Source organism: Myotis nattereri (genome assembly GCF_964212035.1).
Source record: "Myotis nattereri genome assembly, chromosome: 7".
Lineage (NCBI taxonomy): Eukaryota > Metazoa > Chordata > Mammalia > Chiroptera > Vespertilionidae > Myotis > Myotis nattereri.
Genome location: NC_138082.1, coordinates 24,915,075 through 24,940,873, shown reverse-complemented (window position 1 = coordinate 24,940,873; position 25,799 = coordinate 24,915,075). Strand labels below are relative to the sequence as shown.

At 39.8% G+C, this 25,799-nt stretch overlaps 1 protein-coding gene across 2 annotated transcripts in view; it reads left to right on the top strand.

Annotated features, from left to right (window-relative positions):
- PAX3 (paired box 3) overlaps positions 1–25,799 on the top strand; it is a gene marked incomplete at both ends in the record, with an annotated part of 92,982 nt that overhangs the window by 62,534 nt on the left and 4,649 nt on the right. For both annotated transcript variants that reach the window (XM_081095396.1, XM_081095397.1), the window contains 2 exons: positions 7,944–8,109; positions 9,037–9,251. In XM_081095396.1, coding sequence (XP_080951522.1) covers positions 7,944–8,109; positions 9,037–9,251 — 381 coding nt within the window. The remainder of the gene's footprint in view (positions 1–7,943; positions 8,110–9,036; positions 9,252–25,799) is intronic.

Genomic DNA, 25,799 nt, shown 5'->3' with positions numbered 1-25,799 from the left:
TATTACTATGAGAGTATGATTGTATCAGCTAAAACACACAGAAGTATGTCAGTTCATGTTTTCACACATCATTTCAGGAATCCTAATTATGTACCAGTCATTATCTGGATTTTTGGGGTGGTACACAGATAATAGCAAAACAATTTGAGTGTTTTTTTTTTTCTGTGCCAAGTACTGTTCTAAGTGTTTTACAAGAATTAACCCATTCACTCACCATTAAAACCCTAGATTGGTACTATTATTATCCCCAAGTTATACACTTGTAAGTGATAGGTATTTGGATTCCATATGCTTCCTCTCCACGGCCTTTCAATTATGACGACATGCAAAGGTGTATAAGGTAAAATACCTTTCTTTAAGGGTTTTTTTTTTTTGGTCTGGAAGCATCTCAAGTATCTATATTATCCTAAGAACAGTTTGAATTATCTTTTGAACTCTTAGATGTACAGTTGACCCTTGAACAACATGGGAGTTAGTGACGCTGACCCATGAGTAGTCGAAAATCTGTATATAACTCTTGACTCCTGAAAAAATTAGTTGTCCCTCAATATCCATGGAGCATTGGTTCCAAAACACTCCACAGATACCACAATCCAAGGATACTCAAGTCCTCCACATCTGAGGACTCCCAACTGCAGATCGAAAACACTACAGGCATTTACGGAAAGAAATCTGCCTCTAAACGGACCCATGCAGTTCAAACCTTTGTTGTTCAAGAGTCAGCTATACTCTGAACCCTCTGGAGAAGGTTTCTTTGATGTATTACCTTTCTATTGAGTGATAGAATAATATTTTCATCACTCATTAATGATGAACTTTCCCCTCATGGTAGTAAAGCACCATTTGAAAGATTACAAATGTCTTAGGGTATCCTGGAACTCTTTACTATCCCAGAAGTTAAGTTACCTTATTTGGAAATGTTGTGTTATTCCCAGATATTTAACTTTCATAGTCAAAGTGAGTCTGGGAACTCAGCAATGAACTAGTCAGCTGATATGGTTTCGAGTGGTCAACACTTCCTCATATGTAGCTCATTCCCTCTGCTGTTACAGAATTTTACCGCAGTAACCTCTTCTAGGCTCAGAGCCCAGTCAGAGGGATTGTCTTATTCACTTTGACTTTTCATATGATCATCATTGTGCTAAGAAAGTCGAGAAATGCTGAGGTGAGTTAAGACAAGTCTTTTAAGGAGCTACAACCTAATATGGGTAATAAAGTAAACATACAGATAATTTTAAAAGTAAAGCAGATGCAATTAGTGCCATAAGAAAGAGACAAAATGCAGTGGCAGGAGCTGAGAAGAGGAAAGGATGAGATCTTGGAGTAAACAAGAGAGGCTCATGGAGAAGGGAGATTTAAGATGGACTTTTGAGGCGATAGTTATTCATTGGACAGGGCAGGTGGGGAGAGCAGACTAGTAAGAGGGAGTAATATGAGCAAAAAGCACAGAGAGTTGGAAGCACATGAGTTACATGTCAGGCGGCCTTTCATTTTCACTCATGTTGAGGGAACAGAGAATAGTTCATTTTGATTGGAGGGTAAGGAGTGGTCAGTGGCAGGAAGGGATATGGCTGGAAATCTATTCTGAGGACATCTTGTGGAAGGCCTGGGTTTCAGGCTAGGACACTCACACTTAATGTGATAGCTGGGGAATCTGTGGGTATGAAACCATCAGTGGCAGTGTGAATGGAAAGGAAAGGATGGTGATGAAAGGTACTTAGAACTGAAATGTAGGGAACTGATTGTGATAGTGGAGGTTGGGGGTGGGGGGAGTGAAGGTAAGAGTCACAGATACACCAGGCGTATAGTGTAGATTCCAGTTGGTGCTATTCAATCCCTCTACCTGTTACATTGGGATACAGAATTGCTTTCCAGAATTGACCACACATCATGATAATATCTATACATAAGTATTACATCATTATATAATAATATACAGTATACCTAATATTACATGTACTAATGCCACAATTACTGTATATATCAAATATGTTTTGCTTTTAGTTCTAGGATTAAATAGTTACTCCTGGAATTACCCATTTCTGGAATTACCCAGTTTAAATGTGAAGGTCAGTTCATTCAGTCTCTGTTCTTTATTGAGTGCCCACTGTATTCCAGGATTTGGCCCCTATACTCCATGGCTGGCCAAGCCTACATGCTGGGTCTGTCCTTAAGATAAGTCTGACTCAAACAATAAATATTGATTTTTAAAGAAATCAAACAAAGAGAGTGATGAAAAATGGAAAAGAGCATTCAGCATTGCTCTATTTCATTTTTGCCTTTGCCAAAGACGAGGATGGGGGACAGAATCAATCTCAAGCCCGTGCAGCTTGGACAGAGCCTGGTGTTCGCATCTGGCTCAGTGAGTGTCAGAGAATAAGAATGGCCCATTAACTTCCAGAGGACATGGGATCAAACCAATAAAGAGTGGTTCATATTTTTCTATACAGTGACCTCTTCTCCGAAGCAGGGCCCTCATTAACTTAACAGCTGTCCTAATGTGGCTTTAACCCGGTGACTCTTTACATTCCTTATGGCTTCATTAGTTCCCTTGAGACACATCCCGTCCTGCACCACAGCTATGATCTACAGCCTAACAAATTCCCTACAACACCCGGCATATGGATCTTACTTAACCCAGCAGGAAAAAGAAGGGAGTAGTTAATCACTGATTAAAATGCCAGAACAAAATCCTGTAGTTTTTAGAAGGATCTGGGAAAGCAGTAGCAAAGTCAACTCAGTTTGAGTGATAGCCAGAAAGTGAGTTAGTTTAATTTGGGGCACCTGGGAAAACCAAACACCAAACCAACCCCCCTCCCCCCCCAAAAACACACCAAAAAACCACACACAATAAAAACCCTAAAACCCGAACACTTCCTATTCCATTTATTTTCCTGAGGAAAAATATTTCTAACTTAAGCCTTTGTCAGTATTTCATAAAAATTTGTTTGGACAGTAGCTACATTGTATTTATCATAGTCAAGTCTGAGTACACAGTCTAAGAATTGTACACCAAAAACTAATTTGCCTAATTTACTTCCTGGGTAGCTGTTAGTTTGGAAATAATAGAAAGCATTAACGTTTTGTGGGGGAGTATGTTGTGCAAATATTTATGATGTGCAAAATTTTAGTAAATATTTCATCTGAGAACTCCATGAAGCAGGCAGGCATCATCCTTTACCACCAAGATAATAGCAGACAGGAAAGGAAGCTGCTTGTAGAAATAGCCCTTAACAAGGAGTCAGAAGATGTGGGTTTTGGTCTCAGCTTGTCAAATGCATTTTGTTGAGCAAGTCACTTAATTCTGCTATAATCCAGGTGTGCCTCAGTTTTTTTTTTTTTTGTTTTTTTTTAAGTTTTGAAATTTGGAGTAGGTTAGATGAGGTGGTCTTAGTCTGGGTCTGTGGACGACCAGGAAAATCTTGGATGATTTTTGGAGACTTGAGATTTGTACACAAAATGTTGTGCCTTTGCTTCTCTCTCTCTCTCTCTCTCTCTCTCTCTCTCTCTCTCTCTCTCTCTCTCTCTCTCTCTCTCTCTGTAGAGGGCATTAACTAGGGAGAGGGCTTCTGGCTTTTATCATATTCTCAAATACCACCTCCTACTGTTCCATTCCTCAACTAAGAACTATTAGGATGCATGATCTCTCAGGACCCTGCTAGCATCAGTAATTTGGGATTCTCAAGAAAGCCCAAAGGTGATTTAACACCATCTGACAGATCCGTGTAGTTAAGAAGTTAAGATACGTATGGAATAGTTGACTCTAAACTCCATAATGAAGCAAAAATATGGTCATCCTGCAATTTGCTGTAGGAGCTCACTCTTGGAATTATAAAGATGCAGTTTAGTATGCTTTCCTGTGTGTCTGTGGTTCTCTGGACACTCGTGGAGCATGGGGTTCCTCCCTCAGCCTCTTGCTCATCCTCTCCCCAACCCATGGGACATACAGTGGTCAAAGTGGTCCTAGAGGGTGTGGTCTCAAAAGGGAGAGGGGGTGGAGTGAATGAGAAGGTCCGGGGAATGAGAAGTTTGTCCGGAATTCACCTACTTGAAAAGTCCTATATTTGGCATCGTAGCATTAGACATCACCAAATCCAATGTTTAATCAAGTTTTTATAATCGTGTTATAAATTCTCTTTCTAAAGGTTACATATTACATTCTTTTCTTTCCACATTTTTCCAAATTGCATGTGAAGTAATCCATCTGGAATAATGTAAGTTAGATTGTCTTTGAGGTCCACACCAAAAATGTGAAGGAGTAATTTATGGATGGGCAAAATTAGGCTTACACCCTGGGACAATTAGCACTAATCCATGAAACTTGGAAACAAATTTGACCTACATCTCCATTCAAGCCCAACTGGCTTTCAGTGATTTGAGGTGTTATTTGGGCACTTTTCTGTTTGCTCATGAGCATAAAAAGCTTTGGCTGTAGACCACGGAGTTAAGGAAACAAAGCAAGGCTTTAATTCTTGGGTTTCTTAGAGGTGGCAATGAGACATTTTTACTTATTAGCTAACATTTGTTGAACACTTAATATCTCTTAGGTATTCTTTTAAGGTCTTTGATGGCAATGTTTCCTCTATGTATCACAGTAGTCTTATAAAATAGTTTTTTTATTTCTCCCATTTAGCAGATTAGAGAAGTGCCTCATAGATATTAAACAAATTGTTCAAGGTCACAGAGGTAGTAATTCAGGGAGCTGCAAGTCAACTTTTGCATGGCTTGTGTTGCACCCATGTGAATAAAAAGAACTACTATAGCTTTTAAATTACTAAGTTTTCCCCAACTTATATTGTTGAGGGTCTGAACAAATTGGTTACTTATATTACTCATCAAGAGAAAAATTTATGAAAATCTTTTTCTTCTTGTGTAATTCATTACCCTCCACCCCCACAGTTACCATTATGTTATGGGGACCTTTTGGTTAACTTAAATTTTGCTTCAAAAAAATCATTGGACCTTGTATTACTTCAGACATGGATATAAAGATGATTTCCAAAGGCATGCATATAGCTTTGTGGAAGGGCTCTGTAGAGGGACAGACAAGTAGGGAGAGATCCAGGGGCCAGATGAAAATGAACCAAGCTTCAGGCCATTAAATGAAGTAAAAACTTCAAGGGGATGACTTTCAGTTAAAGATGGGATGATAACAGTCCCCCAGGATAATTGTGCTTGGCTGGTTTGGGTATGTCAAATGAAGGTTATTTCAAGGGCAACTTTTTCTTTCTGTTAAAAATAAAATATATGTCTTCTATGAGTTTCAAAGTATAAAGAAGGTAAAGACCACTTTCCAACTTGCAACCTCAGTATATTTTTCCTTTGATGATTCTTTTGGCAGACAGCTGGTTCTAGGAGAGGCAGAAGGCTAGCAATGGCAAGATATGACAAATTTGGTTGAATGGCCAGAGTTAGGCCAGCCCTCAGTAAGCCCTACTTCATTCAGGACTAGCCTTCTGGATTTATTTAAATTTAAGTACATTTAAATTCTTCCCCTTAAGAAATTCTTGAGCCTCCTATTGGAGGTTCATTTTTCAGTAAAGATTTTCTTCCCAACAATTTCTCTTAATCTTTTATTGTACTGTAAATACAAGAATTTAAAAATCCAGCTCCTAGTGGGTTGATTCAATGTCTTCAATATTTTTTGTATCATTTTGAACAAATGAAAACAAGATCCCAGAGACCTTAAATCCCTATTCTTTTGGATTCGATCTTTGAATGTATTTGTGGAAATTATGGTGTTTCTTCTAATTTATTATTTGCGGAAAGACATTTTTTATTAAAAATTGGGTTAAGGAGGAGTTAGAATAAGCATAAATTAAAAGTAGGGTAAATTGCTGGAGTGATCAGGTATAACCATCCACTGCATAAATCTCACTTGGTTTACTTATCTAAAGGTCACAAAAAGAAGTTGGCATAGAGAAATTGGCAGCATTGCTCTGATAATGATGGAAGTGCAGGCTTCTGAGTTCTTCATGAAATATTTCATCAGCACAATTGAGACTAGTATGTCTGAATGAATGAAGTCACATCAGATGTAGGTTTGTCTAGATAGGTGTCTGTGTGTGTGTGTGTGGAGGGGGGGGGGGCACCACATCACCTGAGTCAGGTGGACTTGTTAATCTCAAAGGTTTACAATATAAAATAAAACCATGGTACATGGTATAGTACAGTGCACTCAGGCATGACTATGCCCCTCATTTCTTACCCGCAGCCTCCTCAGGCTAACACAGCTTGTCCCAACACTTCTCTGAAAACAGTTTTTTTACTCTGATGCCTCTGGGGGTCACAGCAACAGATTTGCAGTGAGAACACACAATTGATGCAGTCCTCAAATTGAGTGCCGTTCATGGTTCTATTATCCCAGGTTTAATTCAATTATGTATCAACATGGGAAAATATTGACTTACCTTCTTTTTTGGTTGGAAACTTAAGGAGTATTAAATATTAGTGTTTTGAGGACGGTCACACAGCTCTCCTTAACAGTATCTTGCAACATGTCCAGAGGAGACTAAACTTTTTTTTTTTTTCAGAGCTTGGGTAAGGATCAAAAATTTAAGCAGATGCCTTGGCAAAATATTTGTTAAATTGGGTTTTCTTGCTCTAGAAAGGAGAAATTCCACCCACCACTCTTTTAAAAAATTTACAACTTAAAAAAATGACAAGTTGTAAGGAAATCAGGTCTTATCTTTTCTTAGATGTGCTGTCTCCTATATTATCACCTCCGTTTGGAGTCACGGCCTGTTGAAATCATTCCCAGGCTTTAAACTGAATTGAAACTCTGTCTCCACTCTAATTTTCCAGATTCTCTGTATTTGGAGCTTCTAACTCTAGTGAGCAATTATTTTGGTTTCCTTGATGACTCCGAATTCCATAAGCACAACCCTATAAGCTACTAGAGTGCAGGGATCCTATCTTTTCCTATCATCTCAGTCACCCCTCTATCCCTCTGACCCCAGGCACAGTGCTTTCTCCATATTAAGTTTCCAATGAATATTTGATAGAGGAATTAGAAAATATTTGATTGCTAGAAATCCTCTCTCATTTTGGGGGCAGCATCACATGTACACTTGGAAAAATTAAAGTTCTACATTTGAACTCTGCAGGTGTAAGAGTTGGGCGAGATCCGGGGGCCCATTAATAATTTCTCAATATTTTAGATGTTCAGTTACATTTCTTCCTCCTATTATTGCCATTTCTCTCTAGCTGCTCATACAAAGTACTTGGCTGTTAATTTTCTCAAAGACATTTTATTTTATTACATCAAGTTTTTCTGAATGTACCTGGTTAGCATAGTGCCTGGCATAGAGTATTATAGGTGCTAAAAGCTGTTGTTGAAAGAAATAATAAAGTACGTATTTAATGGATCTCCTTAGATAACATGCTCTCATTTCTTGAAATACTTACCTCTTCAACATTTATTTCCGCTAAGAAAGGGATGGTAAGATGGCTCCATTAATTCCTGTAGTCAATTTATATGACTGTCTGGGAGCTATGGCCATAATGACCATAGAAATACAGAGACAGACTGATAAGAATATAAAACACAAGGGGTAGTATAATAGGCAGGTCCAAATTAGGACATGTGTAGTGTGGGGGTCAGAGGCTCATGGCTCCTCCCTAGAATCCATGAAGGTGGGAGGGTATTGGGGGTGACAGTGGGGGATTTCTGTTGTTCTGACTCCAGCTCAGCCATTCCTACCCATGCTCATCACTGGATTTTGGGGGCTCTGCAAGACCACGGAATGCCCTCGAAGCCCCTCTGTGACCCCTGACATTCAACTCTCCGTTTTCCCCTGAAAACACAACCAGAGGGTGGAGAGCTCTTACTTCTTTTTGCCCTGTCAGTAAGGGGCCTTTAATCTGTTTTAGCATGAAAAATTCATTAAGAATGTAGTCTTATTTCATCAGCGAAGCCCTCAAATTTTAAATTAAATCCATAGGTCTGGTTTAGCAACCGCCGTGCAAGATGGAGGAAGCAAGCTGGGGCCAATCAACTGATGGCTTTCAACCATCTCATTCCGGGGGGATTCCCTCCCACCGCCATGCCCACCTTGCCAACATACCAGCTGTCGGAGACCTCGTACCAGCCCACTGCTATTCCACAAGGTATGGAGGAATCAAGACGGTAGAATGCACCTCCTGATAGCTCTCCCTGCTGCCGATTCGGAGGAAGCCTCGGTGACACGGTTACCGTTTGCATGTTAATGACATTACATCAGGTTGTCCTGAATGTCCCAGTCACATTTCAGAAACACAGTTTGTTTTGGGACATATCTGAATCTCTCTAGATAAATTGTGTTGTAATATTACCCCATTTCAGTATTTGAAAACAAAACAAAACAATGAAACCAAACAACTTTTCTTTAAAAAAAAATGCGATTTGCTTTTCTTTTGTTACAAATTTTACCTCTACAATTGTACTCCAGTGTGAAATTCACGGAAGTTCCACGGTGGGTACCAAGTACAGGGGTCACTGAGGGAAGGTAAACTTTGATAAAGGCACTGTTTGTTGGCACATAGAGGTGAATGGGATAAATAAGACGAAGTTATTTTGGATTATGCAAGATAGCATTCTAGGCGGTCGAAACTATGCTATTGCACTAATACTGAGATGCTTTGAAAGTATATTTGCTCAAGAAATTTGAGACTTGCAACTCCTACATCAGTTAATTCTTATGTTGATTAATAACATTCGCTACCCACACAGGTTTGCTAGCCTTGTTAATGTGGTTTCTGAATTCCTATTCTGGGTGAGTTTGCCATGAGAGTATATAAATCAGTTATGTACTTGCACATATGTGTGGAGGTATTCCCATGTTAAGAAATGGGACGGGTGGGTGCGGAGTGGAGGGGGTCAATGGGGAAAAAAAGGGGACATCTGTAATACTTTCAACAACAAAGATACATTTAAAGAATAAAAAAATAGAAATGCAGCTGGAAGTGAACATGTGGCCTGATGGGGTGGTGCCTGTGAGCTTTGGCACTGCGCTTCCTACAAGGGAACTCGGTGGCTGACCATCTTCTTCATTGCAGCCGTGTCAGACCCCAGCAGCACCGTGCACAGACCTCAGCCGCTCCCCCCGAGCACCGTACACCAAAGCACTCTTCCTTCGAACCCGGACAGCAGCTCTGCCTACTGTCTCCCCAGCACCAGGCATGGATTTTCCAGCTACACAGACAGCTTTGTGCCTCCGTCCGGACCCTCCAACCCCATGAACCCCGCCATTGGCAATGGCCTTTCACCTCAGGTCAGTCCCGTGTTTCCAGACAGATGATTTGCTGTATACCAGAACCAAACAGTCAATTCCCCCAGGCAGCGGTATAATGAATTGCCAAATTTAAACCATAATGTATTCCTTACATGAGCCACATGATTTCAGTTTCCTAGCTTCCTTTCTCTCCAGCCTTCCTATGGGGCTGTATCAAAAGTTGCAGCTTAAACTTAAAATTCAAGTGATTCATAATGGAATCAGGGAGATTTCCGTTTAGACATCGTTGTCAAGGTGATTGTTGTTTCTACTCCTAGTTCTGATCTTTGGGTAAGAAACGCACACACACTTAAAAACATGGTATTTGGTCAGCTGAGAGAGTTGTGAACCAAAGCAACTGATAAAGCACCAGATTTTATAAAAACAATTGGGAGGAAGCAAACAAGTTGTGTGAGGAGAGACCCAGCTGATGACTACAGAACTCTGGTGTAAATGAGTCATAAATGCCTGAATTAGGAGAATTACTGCTCCTTGGGAATATAGAGATATTTGAATATTGTAATTGTTTTTCTAATTTGCATTGGACTATGAGCTTTTCTTGAGAGATCATATTAATAAATTGCCTTATAATTGCATGTCAGAGGGTTGGTTAAATTTCCTACATGTGGCATCTGTCTGAGGTTGACATTATTAGCAGTTGTTTAAATACAGATCGCTTGATTTTATTAGAGAGCTCTTGGCCCAGGTGGTGAGGAGAGCTGCCCACTAAACTTGGAGAAATGTCACAAAGGGGTGGCAATCTATAATTGCGATCGAGAATCTCTTCGGGGCTGAGAGTGAGAGTTTTAACAGCTTTATCTTTCCTTAACCGCCTTTTTCCTCTTGGTGGTTAGAAAAACAGAGAAAAGCTCAGAATGACACAAATGAAAAGTGAAAAGACAATTATAGTCAATTACACACTAATCAGTGACTATCACCGCTGCCTAAGCACCAAGAGGGCATTCTAATAGGCAGAAAATGAGATTTTAATGGCACAAAGGGTGGCCAAAATAACGACTCATATATCTTTGCCTTCTTCGTTCTCTTCAACTTGTGGTTTGCGTCTTGGGAGTGGAGTTCCTGGGCTCTGCACAACAGTGATAACTCTGAGCAGCTAAAAAGTTCAAAGCCGTTGGAGTTGAAAAGAATGAATAGTAAAGGCAATGAAATAAACATTTCTGCCTAAAGGCAAAAGTTCATAAATCCTTTTTTGTAACAGTAAATGTAATTAAGTTTCATAGATTCCTATAGCACATTCTGGGATAAAAAGAAAAAAAGAGAAAAAAGAGGTGGATTTAAATCTCAGCTGAAAATAACAACATGAAAACAATAAATGTGCTTCCTACTGAACTTTAGTGCATTTAATTTCCAAGTGCTGGCATTTATAAATGTGATTCTGCATGAACATCTTGGACTTATAGATGCATCATTAAATGCTCAAATTTATAGCATGTAAACATCTTCCACAGTTTAGAAGTAATGTCAGAGTTATCTCTGCAGTTTTACTATGAGTGGTTTTGGGCCATGGAAAAGCTTTTTATGAATGTGATTTGATTGAAAGTTTTAATAAAAATAAACTTTCTGGAAGGTGAGACCCAGGATTGCCTCACTATTGTTTAGTGTCCAACCATAGTAAATACAAGGACACAAATCTCTATTCTATCCGTGAAACTGCTAGCTTTTAATACGTGTGTCACCTCGCATATTCTAAGAAGGGTATTTTATTGCATTATATAAGCATTACAAAAGTGGAATTATTAGCACTTGACCTTGAAACTGTTAATCCTTGATTTTCAAGAAGCCTGGCTATGATTCCAGACTTGGCAGTAGGGTGGGAATCGTTCCAATATCAAGCAGTGGAAAATTCCACAGGCAAATTTTCCTGTATTTCTTTACTATGCTCCTATATATTATGTTAATCCCTTCCTTAAAACATTGCAAACACTCAGGATATTTTGCATTTCTGCCATACATTTCTGTCTCAAACCACCAATGTGAATGCATGTTGTCTTAGTTCTGATAGCATCCCCAAAGAATTAGGAAAGGAATATGAAGCTTCTTATTTCCTCACACAAAACTGAAGAATGAAAGTCAACATCTCATCAAACATCTTTGCAAAATGAGGGACTAGAAAACTTGGGCATTAGAACTCATATTTTTACAGCTTTTGGGATTTATCACTCCTCAGGAATGCCTCTATTCAAGCAAGCGAGGGGTATCCTTGTTTGTGGTTATCTGGCTTTATTAAAAATATTATGAAGAAAATTTGAAGACAAAACCCCACGTCAAACAGTCTGGTTTACCTGTAAGCTAAAGCAGAGAAAGGGTGGTGACCCTTTAGTCTTATTGCTTATTTTATAGAAGAGCTTATTAATACATTAGACCATATAATATTAAAATAAAACTAATTTTTTTAAAAATATATTTTATTGATTTTTTACAGAGAGGAAGGGAGAGAGATAGAGAGTTAGAAACATCGATCAGCTGCCTCCTGCACACCTCCTACTGGGGATGTGCCCGCAACCCAGGTACATGCCCTTGACCGGAATCGAACCTGGGACCTTTCAGTCTGCAGGCCGACGCTCTATCCACTGAGCCAAACCGGTTTCGGCAAAACTAATCTTATTATTAGCTTTCTTCTTTTCCTTTCACTCTTCCACTTCCTCTTCCTCTATCTGGACATCTAAGATGCAGACATATCCACTGGAGGTTCAGAGAGCTCATGGTCACTGAAGGCCACAGGGCTGATAGTGAGAGAATTGGGACTAGCACCTGGGATTCTTGGCTTCTGGTCTAGATCTTGTCCATTTTAATCCATTCATGGTTGAATGGAGAGGAAACAGGTTTTATGAAAAATAGAGGCAGGGGTCTTCAATCATATTTTAAAATCATTTAGTAGAAACTAGCTTTCTAAACTTTTTGGGGTTCAAGTTAATTTACACTCTTTGTGCTGATACACTCCTTACTTTTTTATTTTTGCTTTACACATTTTTTTTCTATCAACCTTTGGACGTCCACTAATAATTCAGTATGCTTATTGTAGAAAATGGAAATCTTTTTTTTTTCAAGTTTCTTTAGAGTAGAAAACATTTACCCTGGGCAACCACTGCTAATATTTTTGCCTATTGCCTTCTAGCTCTTCCTTTTGGGTCTTATGCTCTTAAAAAATTATGCCTGAGATAGTGGTGTATATAACTTTGTATCTTGTCTTTTCTCTAGCTTTGCATTTCTCTATAGACCTTTCCCTACTTATGAATTTAAATGGAATTGGAGCTAAAGTTATTTGAGTCATTATGATCAATTCATTGTAGGATATTTGATCTGTTAAAATACATGTGTCTTTTATTTGACTTTTTCCCTAGTGTCATTGAAATTGATGGGTCATTTGCCATTCAAACTTGAAAATCTTGAGTTAGAAGGTGTGAAACTTGTTTGATGGGCTTTTTTGTTTCTTGTCAAGGGATTAATAGATACCTTCTTTCTCTGTATGTGTTGACTGTAGTTGCTTTTTGCATGGGAGGGGTTGTTTCTAATCTATCTGCCCCCTCAAACAAAGATTCTTCTAAAGCTTGGAATCAAAGTCATTATCCAAGTGTTTGTTGGATGCCCTCAGTCCTTCGCTCAGGGAAGGTCTCAGCTTCGAGAAGGGTGGGTTTGTGAAGCAGGGACTCAGAAGGCCACACCTGCCCAGATGCTGATGTTGTAGCAGCAATGGACTTACATGCACTTATGACATTATAAACCTCAGAATATTGACCAAAATTCTTAGAAACTTTGTTCATATCTTTCCTCAAGTTCTGAAAGGGTCTGTGCATCACTGAATTGCTGGCAAGTTTATCTCGTTCTGAGGGAATCAGTAACTATATCTGGGAACAGTCCCACTTATCTTATGGAAAAACTGAGGCAATGCACACAATCACAGAAATGACAGGGGAGTTATCACCAGAGTTAAGAGCCAAACCCATCTCTCTTCCCCGTGTTACTAATTCTTCTATAAACGGAAACGGCGCACTTCACTTGCTGAGGAAGCACAACATCCCAGAAAGTTTTCCACAGGCCCGCCCTGGCACTGATGCTCACCCCGATGTTCCCGTAGGCTTGGCTGAAAGGGTATGAATGGGCATGTTTGGCCTCCCAGTGCCTCAAAGACTGGATCTGTCCGGTAACTTGAGGCGAGGTTCTCAGTGATGGGTGAGGGAGAGGAGAGGCTAATGACCTCAACACGTTCTTCTGTCTCTGAATTGTATTTTGTTTGAACTACGTAACCCTTTTAGGAGATGGGGACTTATATAACAAAGGACAAAACACCTTCTGAGAAGAAAACCATTCAACTCACTCTAGAGAGGACTTTCCCCGCGGGTATCTGCATTCTTTTGAAAGGTTGTGTTCTCTTGGTTCGAGACAATAGAGAAAGAACACAGGGAAACAGGGACAAAGCATTTCCCCTCTACACCCAGATGAATGTTACCAGCACCTTCCTGCACGTGCAGGAGAGAAAAAGGAATGCTGACTTGGAATAGAGAGGGCCAAGGAAATACTACCACATGCTCAAGACACGAGACTAATTAACATGCTCTTCTAATTAACTTGCTTTGTGAGAAACACTACCCTCACCGCTCCCCCACCTCCAAAACACACACAGCCAAACCCGAGAAACAAAACCTATTACATTAACAACCTTTTATCGTTTCACGCTCGACCCCTACCCCACTTCTACAAACTCCACAGTGTTTGGTGACAGCTTCTAATGATTTCTTGAGTGACATACAGTATCAGTGGGCTACAGGGAAGCTTTTTAAAAATTGTTATGTAGCATACAAAAATGGGCCACTAGGCTGCATTTAGGGTTCACCAACCATTGCAAATGATTCTTCAAATGTTTTGGGTTTGGTAAAACCTAAAACACATTTTGCCAAGTACTTTTCCTCCTTAATTTTTCAAACTGCGTATTTTAGGGAAAATTTGACCCATATGGTTTTGATTCATTTACTCATATCATTGACTTTTTTTTCCCCCTTATGGAGCCATTTGATATCCAAGAAGCTTTCTGAGCCGTTCTTATGTTCATTTTAAGCATTTCCCTTCTTAAAAAGAGGAAGTCCTCTTTGCAGCCTCAGAGGCCATAAATTTCGAGTACTCTCTCAATTCAGCCATATTTAAGAATACATTTGGTATAAATCTGGATTATTATGAACACATTTTATGTTTAGAGCAGATGGGCAGATTTTTGTTTCTGGTTTATGGGTGAAACAAATGACAAAATAAGAAAATAGACTTAAATTACAAAAAAAGGGGTTTTGTTTTGGGGAATGTTTAACTGTTATTAATAAATCCCCCTGGTAAGAGCTATGCTCAGAAGCCTCATTTTAAAGTTAGTCCAGGTCTTGGGTAAGATGTAATTGAATAACCAGTACACCTGTCCTATTTCATGGGTAATCTACTGAGGAAAGAAAAAACAATCTCATAAAGATTTGTGGGCCAGGCTTGAAAATGCCCGAATGTTTGCTCACCACTCAGCAACTCAAGAACAAAGAGGAGGTCTGCAGATCTCATCAGGTTTACCAACCATTCATCTGCTAAGTCTGGTTGAATCATCACAGCTCTGTGGAATGAGACACGGTCTCCGAAATGAACTCAAGAAAGAGCGGAGAGATCTTTATGTAACGAGATCGTGGTTAATGGTAGAAGACGCCGGGATCATCTTTTGTTCTTATTCACATTTCACACAAGAAAACCTTTAACTCAGCCACCCCTCCAGTTGCTTTTAAAGAATAATATTAAAACCAAGATTATTAGTGTGTAATGTATGTAAATTGCATATTTGGTGTCAGCTACGCTTATTAGGCGGTTTCTCCATTTCATGCATATATGTATTAGACTGTTGTGGTTCCATTTCAAATTAGATTTCAATTGCTCAGCACAGTTTCTTTGGACAAACATTTGTTCATCCTGAAGCTTATTAGGGAGAAGCCTTTAAGTGTGAATATGTGCACACAAAACGCAAGACTCCTTTTTGACTGTGCTTGTCATTTATTGGACCACAGTGTTCACAAGGATCTCAAATTCCTTAGCTGCCAGGCAAGATGGTGGTTCTTTGTCCATGGAAGGGGTAGGGGCTTACTATGAATTAGCCTGCTGTGTGGATGGGGCATAGTCATTAAGAATGGTTGTGAGGGGTACTTTCCAGTTTCATATCAGGAGACAATCATTTTCACTGTGGCATAGTCATTCCTTGACCTTATCTTATAGGGTTGAAACATATCAAAGCAGTAAGATTTTCCCTTGTGGCAGGACCAGCTTCTGGACATTTTTTGAGCATGCATCTAGATGCTACCTGATGCCAGGCCAGTTGTTTTGACCATTTCACATACAGCTTGCAGATCCTGCCCTGGCCTACATTCACTCATTCATTCACTCATTCATTCATTCATTCATTCATTTATTTTTATTGATTTCAGAGAGGCAGGAAGAGGGAAAGAGAGGTAGAAACTCAATGATGAGAGAAAATCATTGATCTGCTGCCTCCTGCATGCCCCTACTGGGGATGAAGCCCACAACCTGGGCATGTGTCTTATCTGGGAATTAAACCATGACCTCTTGGTTCATAGGTTGATGCTCAACCACTGAGCCACACTGGCTGGGCCCTCAGCCTACTTTTATCATCATGCAGAAGCAGACCAGCAGATGGCCTGTCACCAATCATTTCCCAACAGAGCCACTTCCTTCCCTTCACACTTTCCAGAAAGTCATCTGTGGAAGGAAAAGGAAGGGTTTTGATTAAAGAGATTGGTGTGGTGTCCATCAAAGCTTGGCCAGAGAGACATTTCTGTGCAACAGTGGCAGCCTCTCCAAAGCTCGAGTCTCTTTCTGTTTCATTTCTAAAGCAGTTCATGAGCTCAAAGCCAGAGCCACAGGGGCCTGCCATGTTTATGAAGGCTCAAGGATGTTTATGACCATAAATGAGCCCATTTCAGCTTTACCGGAATAACCGTGGGCCACTTGTGTGTTTCCATTCGCCATATTAGGTTTCGAGATGTTCTCTCTGCGGTGAAAACAGTGCTGCTAATCCACTTGTTGAATCGATGCAGACTGTAATTGACTTGGTGCCATTGGTTTTCCCCCGAAGGCTGTGGTTGCTACCCTTAAAGAATATGAGGAGAGCCCTGGTTTATGTCAGCTCTAGCCACAGCCTCTTGAGTTAGTTACAGATTTGGAGAATTGTGAGCGAAACAACTACTTGGCCAAAATCTCCTTTTTAGAGAAAAGGAGGGAGCGGCAGCCAGTGATTGAATCTTACATCATGTCACTGAAATGAGCCACAAGAAAACCTTTCTTGCTGAATGAAAATTCCTTGGTGTCTGCTGAATTGATTTAAATAGAAACTCCATCAGCTACTTTCTCCTGTACACTGGACAAATCAAATGCAACAACCCCATCACTTTTAGGTCTGTCTGAATTCCTTTAGCCACTGAGGAGAAAAAAAATTAAGTGTGATTGCTTGGTCTATAACTAGGCTCCTAGAATAAAAGTTTTTCTTTGTCCTCAGTAATACACAGTAAAGCTGTGCTGGATTCTAGTGTGAGGCCAGTGGCCTGAATCAATCCTTTATTACGGGGTTGGAATGCAATGTAAAGCTTTTTAATTTATTACTGCATTTGCAAATAGCAATATCTACAGAAATCTGAATACTTGCATATTTATTCAATTAGGGGATGAATGTGTGCTTTGTACTACAGACCCAGAAGACTGGATTCAGTCCTTACTTGTGTACTATTTTTTTGTTTGTTTGTTTTCTAAAGAATCTGTTTCTGCAAAACAGTCTGGGTTTCATCAGAGGTGTATATTTTTCAGTGTACAGTATAATATTTAAAAATTACTCTTGACATTTCACTAGAGCTCAGTAAACTAGAATTTTGAAGATCAGTGATCCTATTGTCCCTACTGATCAATGGCAAAGATGGAAAATTGGGGACAGTGCACTTTGTAGAACCACAGAGTAGCCTTTCTACCTTCAGGGAATATTTCTTAACTGTGAGATGACGGTGCAGCTAGTCCTAAACACTGCATTAATGAGGGAGGCAAACATTGTTTAAATAAATCATTATCATTTTTTCTCAGTTTTATGCAGCTTGCATTAGAAAATTGAATTAAATTATTGCATCTGTTCTGAGATTTAAAAGCCCTTCATAGAGCTGATCCTCTACTTATATGATTTCATGAGAAAATTTCTAGTTAAATAACTCGTCCAGGCAGAATTTCTTGTTTTAGCGTCTGTTGATGTCACATTACTGTGCTTATTCCTTGTTAAAATACATTCCACACTTTATTATAAAGTATCCATTTCTCCTTTGACTCTGAGCTTCTAGAGCAGCGGTTCTCAACCTGTGGGTCCCGACCCCTTTGGGTCGCCTAAGACCATCGGAAAACACATATATAATTACATATTGTTTTTGTGATTAATCACTATGCTTTAATTATGTTCAGTTTGTAACAATGAAAATACATCCTGTGTATCAGATATTTACATTACGATTCATAACAGTAGCAAAATTACAGTTATGAAGTAGCAATGAAAATAATATTATGGTTGGGGGTCACCACAACATGAGGAGCTGTATTAAAGGGTCGTGGCATTAGGAAGGTTGAGAACCACTGTTCTAGAGGAATGGTACTAGGTCATAATCATTTTTGAACATCCAGAAACCAAAATGTGTCTCATAATAAAGGCTTGTTCCCCAAAGCGGGCTCCTGGGAATAGTAGTTTTGGGATAAAAGGATTCTGAATCAACAGTTTGGTAGATGTTACAAATTATATTCCTTTATCTTTCAGAGTCTCAGTATACATTAGCCTCCTGAGGGCTCTGGCAAGACTTGCAGTATGGAAACATGTTAGTCTAACTTGGTGTTTTCTAATTTAACTATGGAGCCCTTTTGTTATCTTGGTGGACTGAAGTATTTTCAGGTACTATTCCACTTAGGCATTTAAAAGAACTACGGACTCAAATTGTATGCATTCAGAATGCAGTGATCATAATATGCCTGGGATGTGATAGTCCCCAGAAATACAATGTACAAAATTGGTTTTGTCTGAGTAATTTAGATCCCATTAACATGAGAATCCACTGCAATGAAAACAGGAGCCAACAATCCTTTATCCCATGGGGCTAAGTATGGGGAGGAGAGAGGGTGATCATATTTATTGTTTCCTTTTTCTTTTTCTTGTTTTGATTTATTGAAATACTAAAGGCCCAGTGCATGAATTCGTGCATGGGTGGGGTCCAGCTGGCTTGCCCCAATGGGGACCAATCGGCTGGCCGGCAGCAGGGAGGGGCCGCGGGAGGTTGGCCGGCTGGCCCTGCCCCTGATCGGGCCAGTTGGCTGGCTGCAGTGGGCATCATAGTGACTGGTCATTCTGGTGTTCTGGTTGCTGGCTTTTTATATCTATATATATAAAAGCCCAGCGACCATAAAGGCGGAACAACCAGAATGACCAGTCACTATGATGTGCACTGACCACCAGGGGGGAGATGCTTAATGTAGGAGCCTCAGCCAGAAGCCAGGCTCACAGCTGGTGAGCACAGTGGCGATGGCGGGAACCTCTCTAGCCTCAATGGTAGTGCTAAGGAGCAGCAAGCCAAGCATTAAGGAGTGAGCAGGCGGGCGGTAAGGAGCTAGCAGGCAGGTGGTTAGGAGTGAGCAGGTGGGCGGTTAGGAGTGAGGGGTCCCTGATTGCAAGAGAGATGTCCTGGATTGTGAGAAGCTGCAGGCTGGGCTGAGGGATACCACCCTCCCCCGCCCCCCCACCCCCCACTCATGCATGTATTTCGTGTACCGGGTCTCTAATATATAGATAATATCGCATGAATGTATTTTAAAAAAACATACAATCCAGCATGGCTCAGTGGTTGAGAGTTGACCTATGAACCAGGAGGTCAGAATTTGATTCCCAGTCAGGGTACTTGCCCTGGTTGCAGGCTTGACCCCCAGTGTGGGGTGTGCAGGAGGCAGCCAGTCAATGATTTTCTCTCATCACTGATGCTTCTCTCTCCTTCTCCCTCTCCCTTCCTCTCTGAAATCAATAAAAATATATAAACACCCCCCCCCCCACATACAGTCCAGCTTCTATGATACTAGATACAGGATACATTGGAAGCATGATACTTACCTCAAAAGCATACGATTCTGATGATTTTCTCACCAGCAAAGGATAAAAGTAGCTAAGACAACAGGTACGATAGAAAGGTTTTAGAAAGTAAAGGGCAATCTTAGTAATTTTGAGTTAATCGATTGGGAAACTCCTTTTTTTTAAAAAAAACCATATTTATTTATTTATTTATTTATTTATTTATTTATTCATTTTTAATTCTTTGTTGCTTAAAGCAGTGGTTCTCAACCTTGGCTGCACATTAGAATCACCTGGGAATCTTTTTAAAATCCTGATTTCTGGGCCTCATCCCCCGGAAATTCTGTTTCTTTGTTACTAATGTTGTGGCCCCACCCCATAACAAAGAAACAGAATTTCCGGAGGATGAGGCCCAGAAATCAGGAATTTAAAAAGATTCCCATGTGATTCGAACGTGCAGCCAAGGTTGAGAACCACTGGCTTAAAGTATTACATATAGTATTACTTATGTCTGCTTTCTCCCCCATTGGCCACCCCCACTCCCCAGCATATGCCCTCCCCCCCACCCCCCCCACTGCCTGTGTACACTGAGTGGCCAGATTATTATGACCACCTGACGTTTGTAGGCAAATTAGCTATAATTTTGCACTGAAGTTGCTAGAGGGCCAGACCATTATAAACGTCTGAATAACACAACATACCTAAGTATCGTTGCTGATCAAGTTCATCCTATCATGTTGATGGCGTATCCCAATGGAGATGGCTTCTTCCAACAAGACAATGCGCCATGCCACGGTGCTCGTATTGTGCAGGAGTGGTTTCAAGAACATGAGGGAGACTTTACCTTGCTTAGGTGGCCCCCACAATCACCAGATCTCAATCCAATTGAGCATTTGTGGGACGAAGTTAAAAGAGCCATCAGGCAGCTGGTTCCACAACCATCAAATCTCACAGAACTGGACAGTGCTATTCATCAGGCATGGTGTCAGATTCCTCGCATCACATTCAACATCTCGTGGAGTCAATGCCAAGAAGAATCGCCTCAGTATTGAAGGCAAAAGGTGGCCCAACGAAGTACTGATGGGGTGGTCATAATAGTCTGGCCGATCATAATAATCTGGCCACTCAGTGTATATTGGCTATGCTTATATGCATGCATACAAATCTTTGGTTGATCTCTTACCCCCCACCCCCACCCTCCCCTGCCTTCTCTCTGAAGATTGACAGACTGCTCAATGCTTCTATGTCTCTGGAAACATCTTTTTAATCATTAAATCACAAAGACTCTATTTTGTCTAATCTGTAGGAGCAGACAATTTCTGTAGATTAGAGACCTATGTAAGTGGCTTTCCTGTCTGTTGCCAGCCTACAGGGAGTTGCTTGGGCAATAGGAGGCATAGCCACCACCTGATTTATGATGAAGGACACATGTACATTTTCTTTTTTAAAAGAAAGGCTGATGAAGAGGGAGAGGAAGAGGAAAGGGAGAGGGAGGAAAGGAGGGAGGGAGGGAGGGAGAGAGAGAGAGAGAGAGAGAGAGAGAGAGAGAGAGAGAGAGAGAGAGAGAAAGAAAGAAATATTGATCAGTTGCCTTCTGCATGCATCCGGACTGGGGATTGAACCTGGAACCTGGGTATGTTCCCTGACTGGGAATAGAGGCGTGACTTTTCAGTGCTTGGGATGACACTCAACTAACTGAGCCACACCAGCCAGGGCAACAAAAGTACATTTTCAAGTGGAAAAGCAACATAACATCTTTATTGGTCCAGTGGCCCTGGAATTGGGAAGGGAGGGAATTAAGGTAGATAGGATTTTAGATTAGTGGGTTGTAGCTTCTCGTTCTTGGAAGACTGTATGGTCAGATGTTGACCCAAATCTGTCAAGTTGCTGCACGTTTCCATGGGTCTGAAATGAATACTTATTCTTCTTTACCACAAAGCCTGTGAAACCGACCAGAACACATTCCCTAAAGGATATGTTCATTCTTTTTCTTTTTAAAAAAAAATACATTTTATTGATTTTTTACAGAGAGGAAGGGAGAGGGATAGAGAGTTAGAAACATCAATGCGAGAGAAACATCGATCAGCTGGCTCTTGCACACTCCCTACTGGGCATGTGCCCGAAACCAAGGTACATGCCCTTGACCGGAATCAAACCTGGGACCCTTGAGTCCACAGGCTGATGCTCTATCCACTGAGCCAAACCGGTTAGGGCAGGATATGTTCATTCTTGACATCTACTCATTCAATTAGTATTACTCGGTCTGTTCAGTTGCTCATTTCTCTATCCTAAGGACATATCTTCCTTCACATGAAGAGAAGGAAAGGGATGCTTCTTTCCTACAACCGTCAGGAATTTAGTAGGTGGAATCATGACTTTGACTCCGGGCAGCCACAGACATATTTGCCTCCTTCCGGCATGGTCTGGAAGAAAGAAAAAATACCCTTGTTGAGCTGAGCAACTGTTTTCCTCCTTAGTAGGTTGGGATGTCTGCCCTTCATGTTGTTAGGGTTTGGGGTGGAAGGGGAATTTTAGTGGTAGGGGAATACAGTGGAGCCTAATATCCCTCTGGTTCGGAGGGGCAGAGTTGAGTCTCTTCTTTCTAAAAGGCAATGTGGATTTCTAATTCATTATAAGGTGTTTTGTTTGTTTGTTTTTGGTGAATCTCAGACAGCTGGGCCGTTAAAGGTCAGCAAGGTTTGTATTTATGAATGGTTGTCAGGGGGCGGGAATAAGCCTTGTATTTCCTTGAATGCAGGTTTACTTTATGGGCAATTAGACATAAAGTTTTAAACACCATCTCATTGAAGCATTGTGGGATGTCCAAGCCCAGAGCTTTTCCCTTTCTAAATTTGTAATTTTAGGTCCCAAAGGATCAATTAATATTTAGCAAACGTGTCCTGAAGTCGTCATGAAATTAAACCAAGATATATGTTCGATTTTCCACAGTCATGTTTTCAGACAGGTTTTTGAAACGATGAAAGGTTTTAGTGCTCACCCTTTAAGGGCGCTACTGTGGTTGTGAGACATCTCCTGAGCCGAGAAGAGTTAACAGCAGGTAATGTCATTCCTCCCAGAAAGAGTTGGAGACTCTCGGTGCTAAGTGATGAATGAGGGTATCTGACCCACATCTGTTTCACATTAGAATGGAACATTGCCCTGACATCGTTAGGAGCATTTGTCAGGATTCCCTGGACAGAGCTTCTGTAAATTACATGCTGCAAATGTGTCAGGGTCAGATAAGAGGATATCATTAACTCCCCCAAGTTTACTCAGGGCTCTGTCAGTCCCTTCCACTATGCTAACAGCCAACAATTTTCCTTGAGCCGTTTTGTTATATTTTTCACTCGTAGAAGAAAAAAAATATGTATGCTGTCCCCTCCCCCTAATATTGCACATGTTCTTTTCTCATAAATCATATTAATTGTAGACATGGTCACAAAGCATATTAAACGCAGGCATGCGTAAATGAATTAAAACATGTGAGAATTTTATTACGGCCCATGGTGGGTCTAACATAGTCAAATACCAAATGTATTAACTGGCATACTTTCTCATTTAGATAGAATAAGCTTTTTTTTAAATGAGCTTTATTTTATTGATAATAGATGGGCATAATATGATTGTTCATTGTCAGCTAGAGGTAAACTATACATATGGATATATGTCTGTATTCATATATACATACATGTTGCAAATCTTTTCTATGCTAATTCTTTGCCTATATTTATAATTTAGGCATCGTCCCTAAAGAATATTGCTACCAATTTAACAGCTTAGCTCTAGTGAGAAATTGCTATTCTAAAGAATTGATAAAGTAGAAGTGATTCACAATTGGTCACAGGACTGGAGATTAAAGCATATGTGCTACTTAGAGTTTAATTGAGACAGTACTTACTGAGCTCTTCACAAATAAAACTTGCAAATATATGCAACATCTGAACCACACTTGTCTGGTACACACACTTTTTCATCATGCATTACACATAGCTACTTGTAAAATGGGAGCTAATGATTAAAATTTTAAAATAAGGGTGTCTTTAGCCAGACATTTGACAGGCCCTGGTTTTCTCTCTGGTTAGGTAAAGGTCAGCCATGCCCTTCCCTTAACTCTGGTCTGGGTGAGAAGGTCACCATACCTACCTTCAGAGAAACTTCTGCCTTCAGGCAACTTCCCTCTCCTAGCTTCCAAACCGACAGGACCCAAAATCTAATTATTTAGATGCTAATCAAATGCAGGATAATTCCTAAGGCATTTGAATCTGAAGACAACATTTTCTGGAAAGACTCTGCTGTTCAAATGTAAGCTTTTCAGCCTCGAAGATGCAGTCGCTGAGATTTAACCATTAGATGACTTCGGTAGCACCCATATCGGCAAAAATCAGTTGGATTAACATTTGAATATATGTATGTCTTTTTTGGTTCTGTAAATAAATCATATCCAAATTAAAAACATATATAGTCAGTAAATTTGGAGGGATGAGTAGAAGGTTTAAAAATCCCCTTTTCTATCATACAAAGCTGTAATTCACAACGGTCATCTAAAACACAAATGTGTGCTATTAAATATTAACTCAGAAGAACATCTGGTGACTAAAGAACAAAAATAAATAAATAAAGACATGAATAAGGATTTTTACTAACAAAAATAGAAGTGTCTGGATGTATACCATAGTTTGCTAAAGCATTTTAGATTTCTGATAAGCCCTGAGCACTTTCAACTGAAGGTAAAACCATAATGCTTACGCCAAGACAAATATTTTTCAGACACATTGTTTGAATGTAGATCTTAATTTGGCCCATAGTTTTTATCTTTTATATTTAATCTTAACAATAGGAATATTCATTCAAGAGATATATGGCATGAAGCAATTCTAAAGAGTTAGCTTTTCCTGAACCTTACAATCTTCCAATCAAGATATAAACAGCCTATTTGGAATTCTGAAATTTGAGAATGAGTTTAAGGAGATCTTCAGAAACTGTCTCTAATAATGTGAATGATGAAGGAATCAGTTTATGATTCCAAGGCTTTGGATTTGTTTGTAAAGGTTATCCATAAAACAATTTAGACACGGTATCTAGGAAATGTTTTTGTAGGTAACAATTTAAAAATATCCTAATAGTTGTCTTTTTAGATGCCTTCCCTAAGAGTTGTATTCAACTAAAAGTAAAAACTAAGTTCTCCTCATGCGACTGGTGTTGCTCAGTGGTTGAATGTCCACCTATGAACCAGGAGGTCAAAGTTCAAGTCCCAGTCAGGGCACATGCCTGGATTGCAGGCTGGATCTCCAGTAGTGTGTGTGCAGGAGGCAGCCGATCAATCAGTCTCTCTCATCATTGATGTTTGTTTCCCTCACCCCCTCTCCCTTCCTCTCTGAAATCAATAAAAATGTGTTTAAAAATAAAGACTAAGAAAAACTAATCTTTTCTCCACATTCCTTTCCCAAAGGACAGAACAAGATTTTCATCAAAGGACAATGTTTTTCCTGGTCCTTGTACTTCCTGGATTTACCTGGCATTTAATAATGTGGTCAGTGTTCTATAGACAGAATTGAGTAGCCCTGAGTTTATTTCTTTTCCTTTGAAATAGTGTGTAAAAACCAGGCAATTTTGTTCCCTGCACCCCCCCACCCCCCCACCCCCCAAAAAAATAATCAGGCAAAAATGCCATCCCTATAGTAGAAATAACTTACTGATGGTTTATGGGGGAAAAGAACACACTTTGCAACAAATTGAGATTTTATTTTATGATTTTGAATTACAATTGCTATAGGAAAAAGATATATAAAAGAAATCCTGACAATATGCTAAAAGAGAAAAAAAAAGTATGACTGGAAGACATTCCAAAACCATATTGGGAGAATTCCAAGAATTTCATTTACCAACTTCTTTGTGCAGAAAATAGAAATTTTCATAGCTTCCCTTGAACCACATGAAATACAAAATAGCTTTTAAAGCAATGCACATAAAAGTGAAATGGGGCCCTTCCACAGAGATTTGAGGTTTTAAATTATGTTAGGGGAAAGCAATATATTTTGTGTTTATGTATTCATTATTTTTTTCCAACAGAGATTTCATTTTTAATTTTGAAATCTTTTAAAATAGGTATATTTCTCGTCTTATCAATGTGAAGTATTGAAGTGAATTGCATTAGTTATAATTATTTATTACTTTTAATTTCAGACCAATTGTAGGAAAATATTAGTGCATCCTTCCCCATCCTCATACAGTTTGTGAGAAACAAATCACAATTACAGTATGTGATATTTACAGTGAGAAAAGAGTTTGTGGGGGAATGTCTATCTCTCGGGCTCTATCAGGGAAGTCAAAAGGACCAAAGACAGTTGATCTCTGGTCCCCTTAATTTCTGCACATTAGCCACTGCAAGTATTGGGCTGCTGAGCTCAGAGCTATTGCTAAAGCAG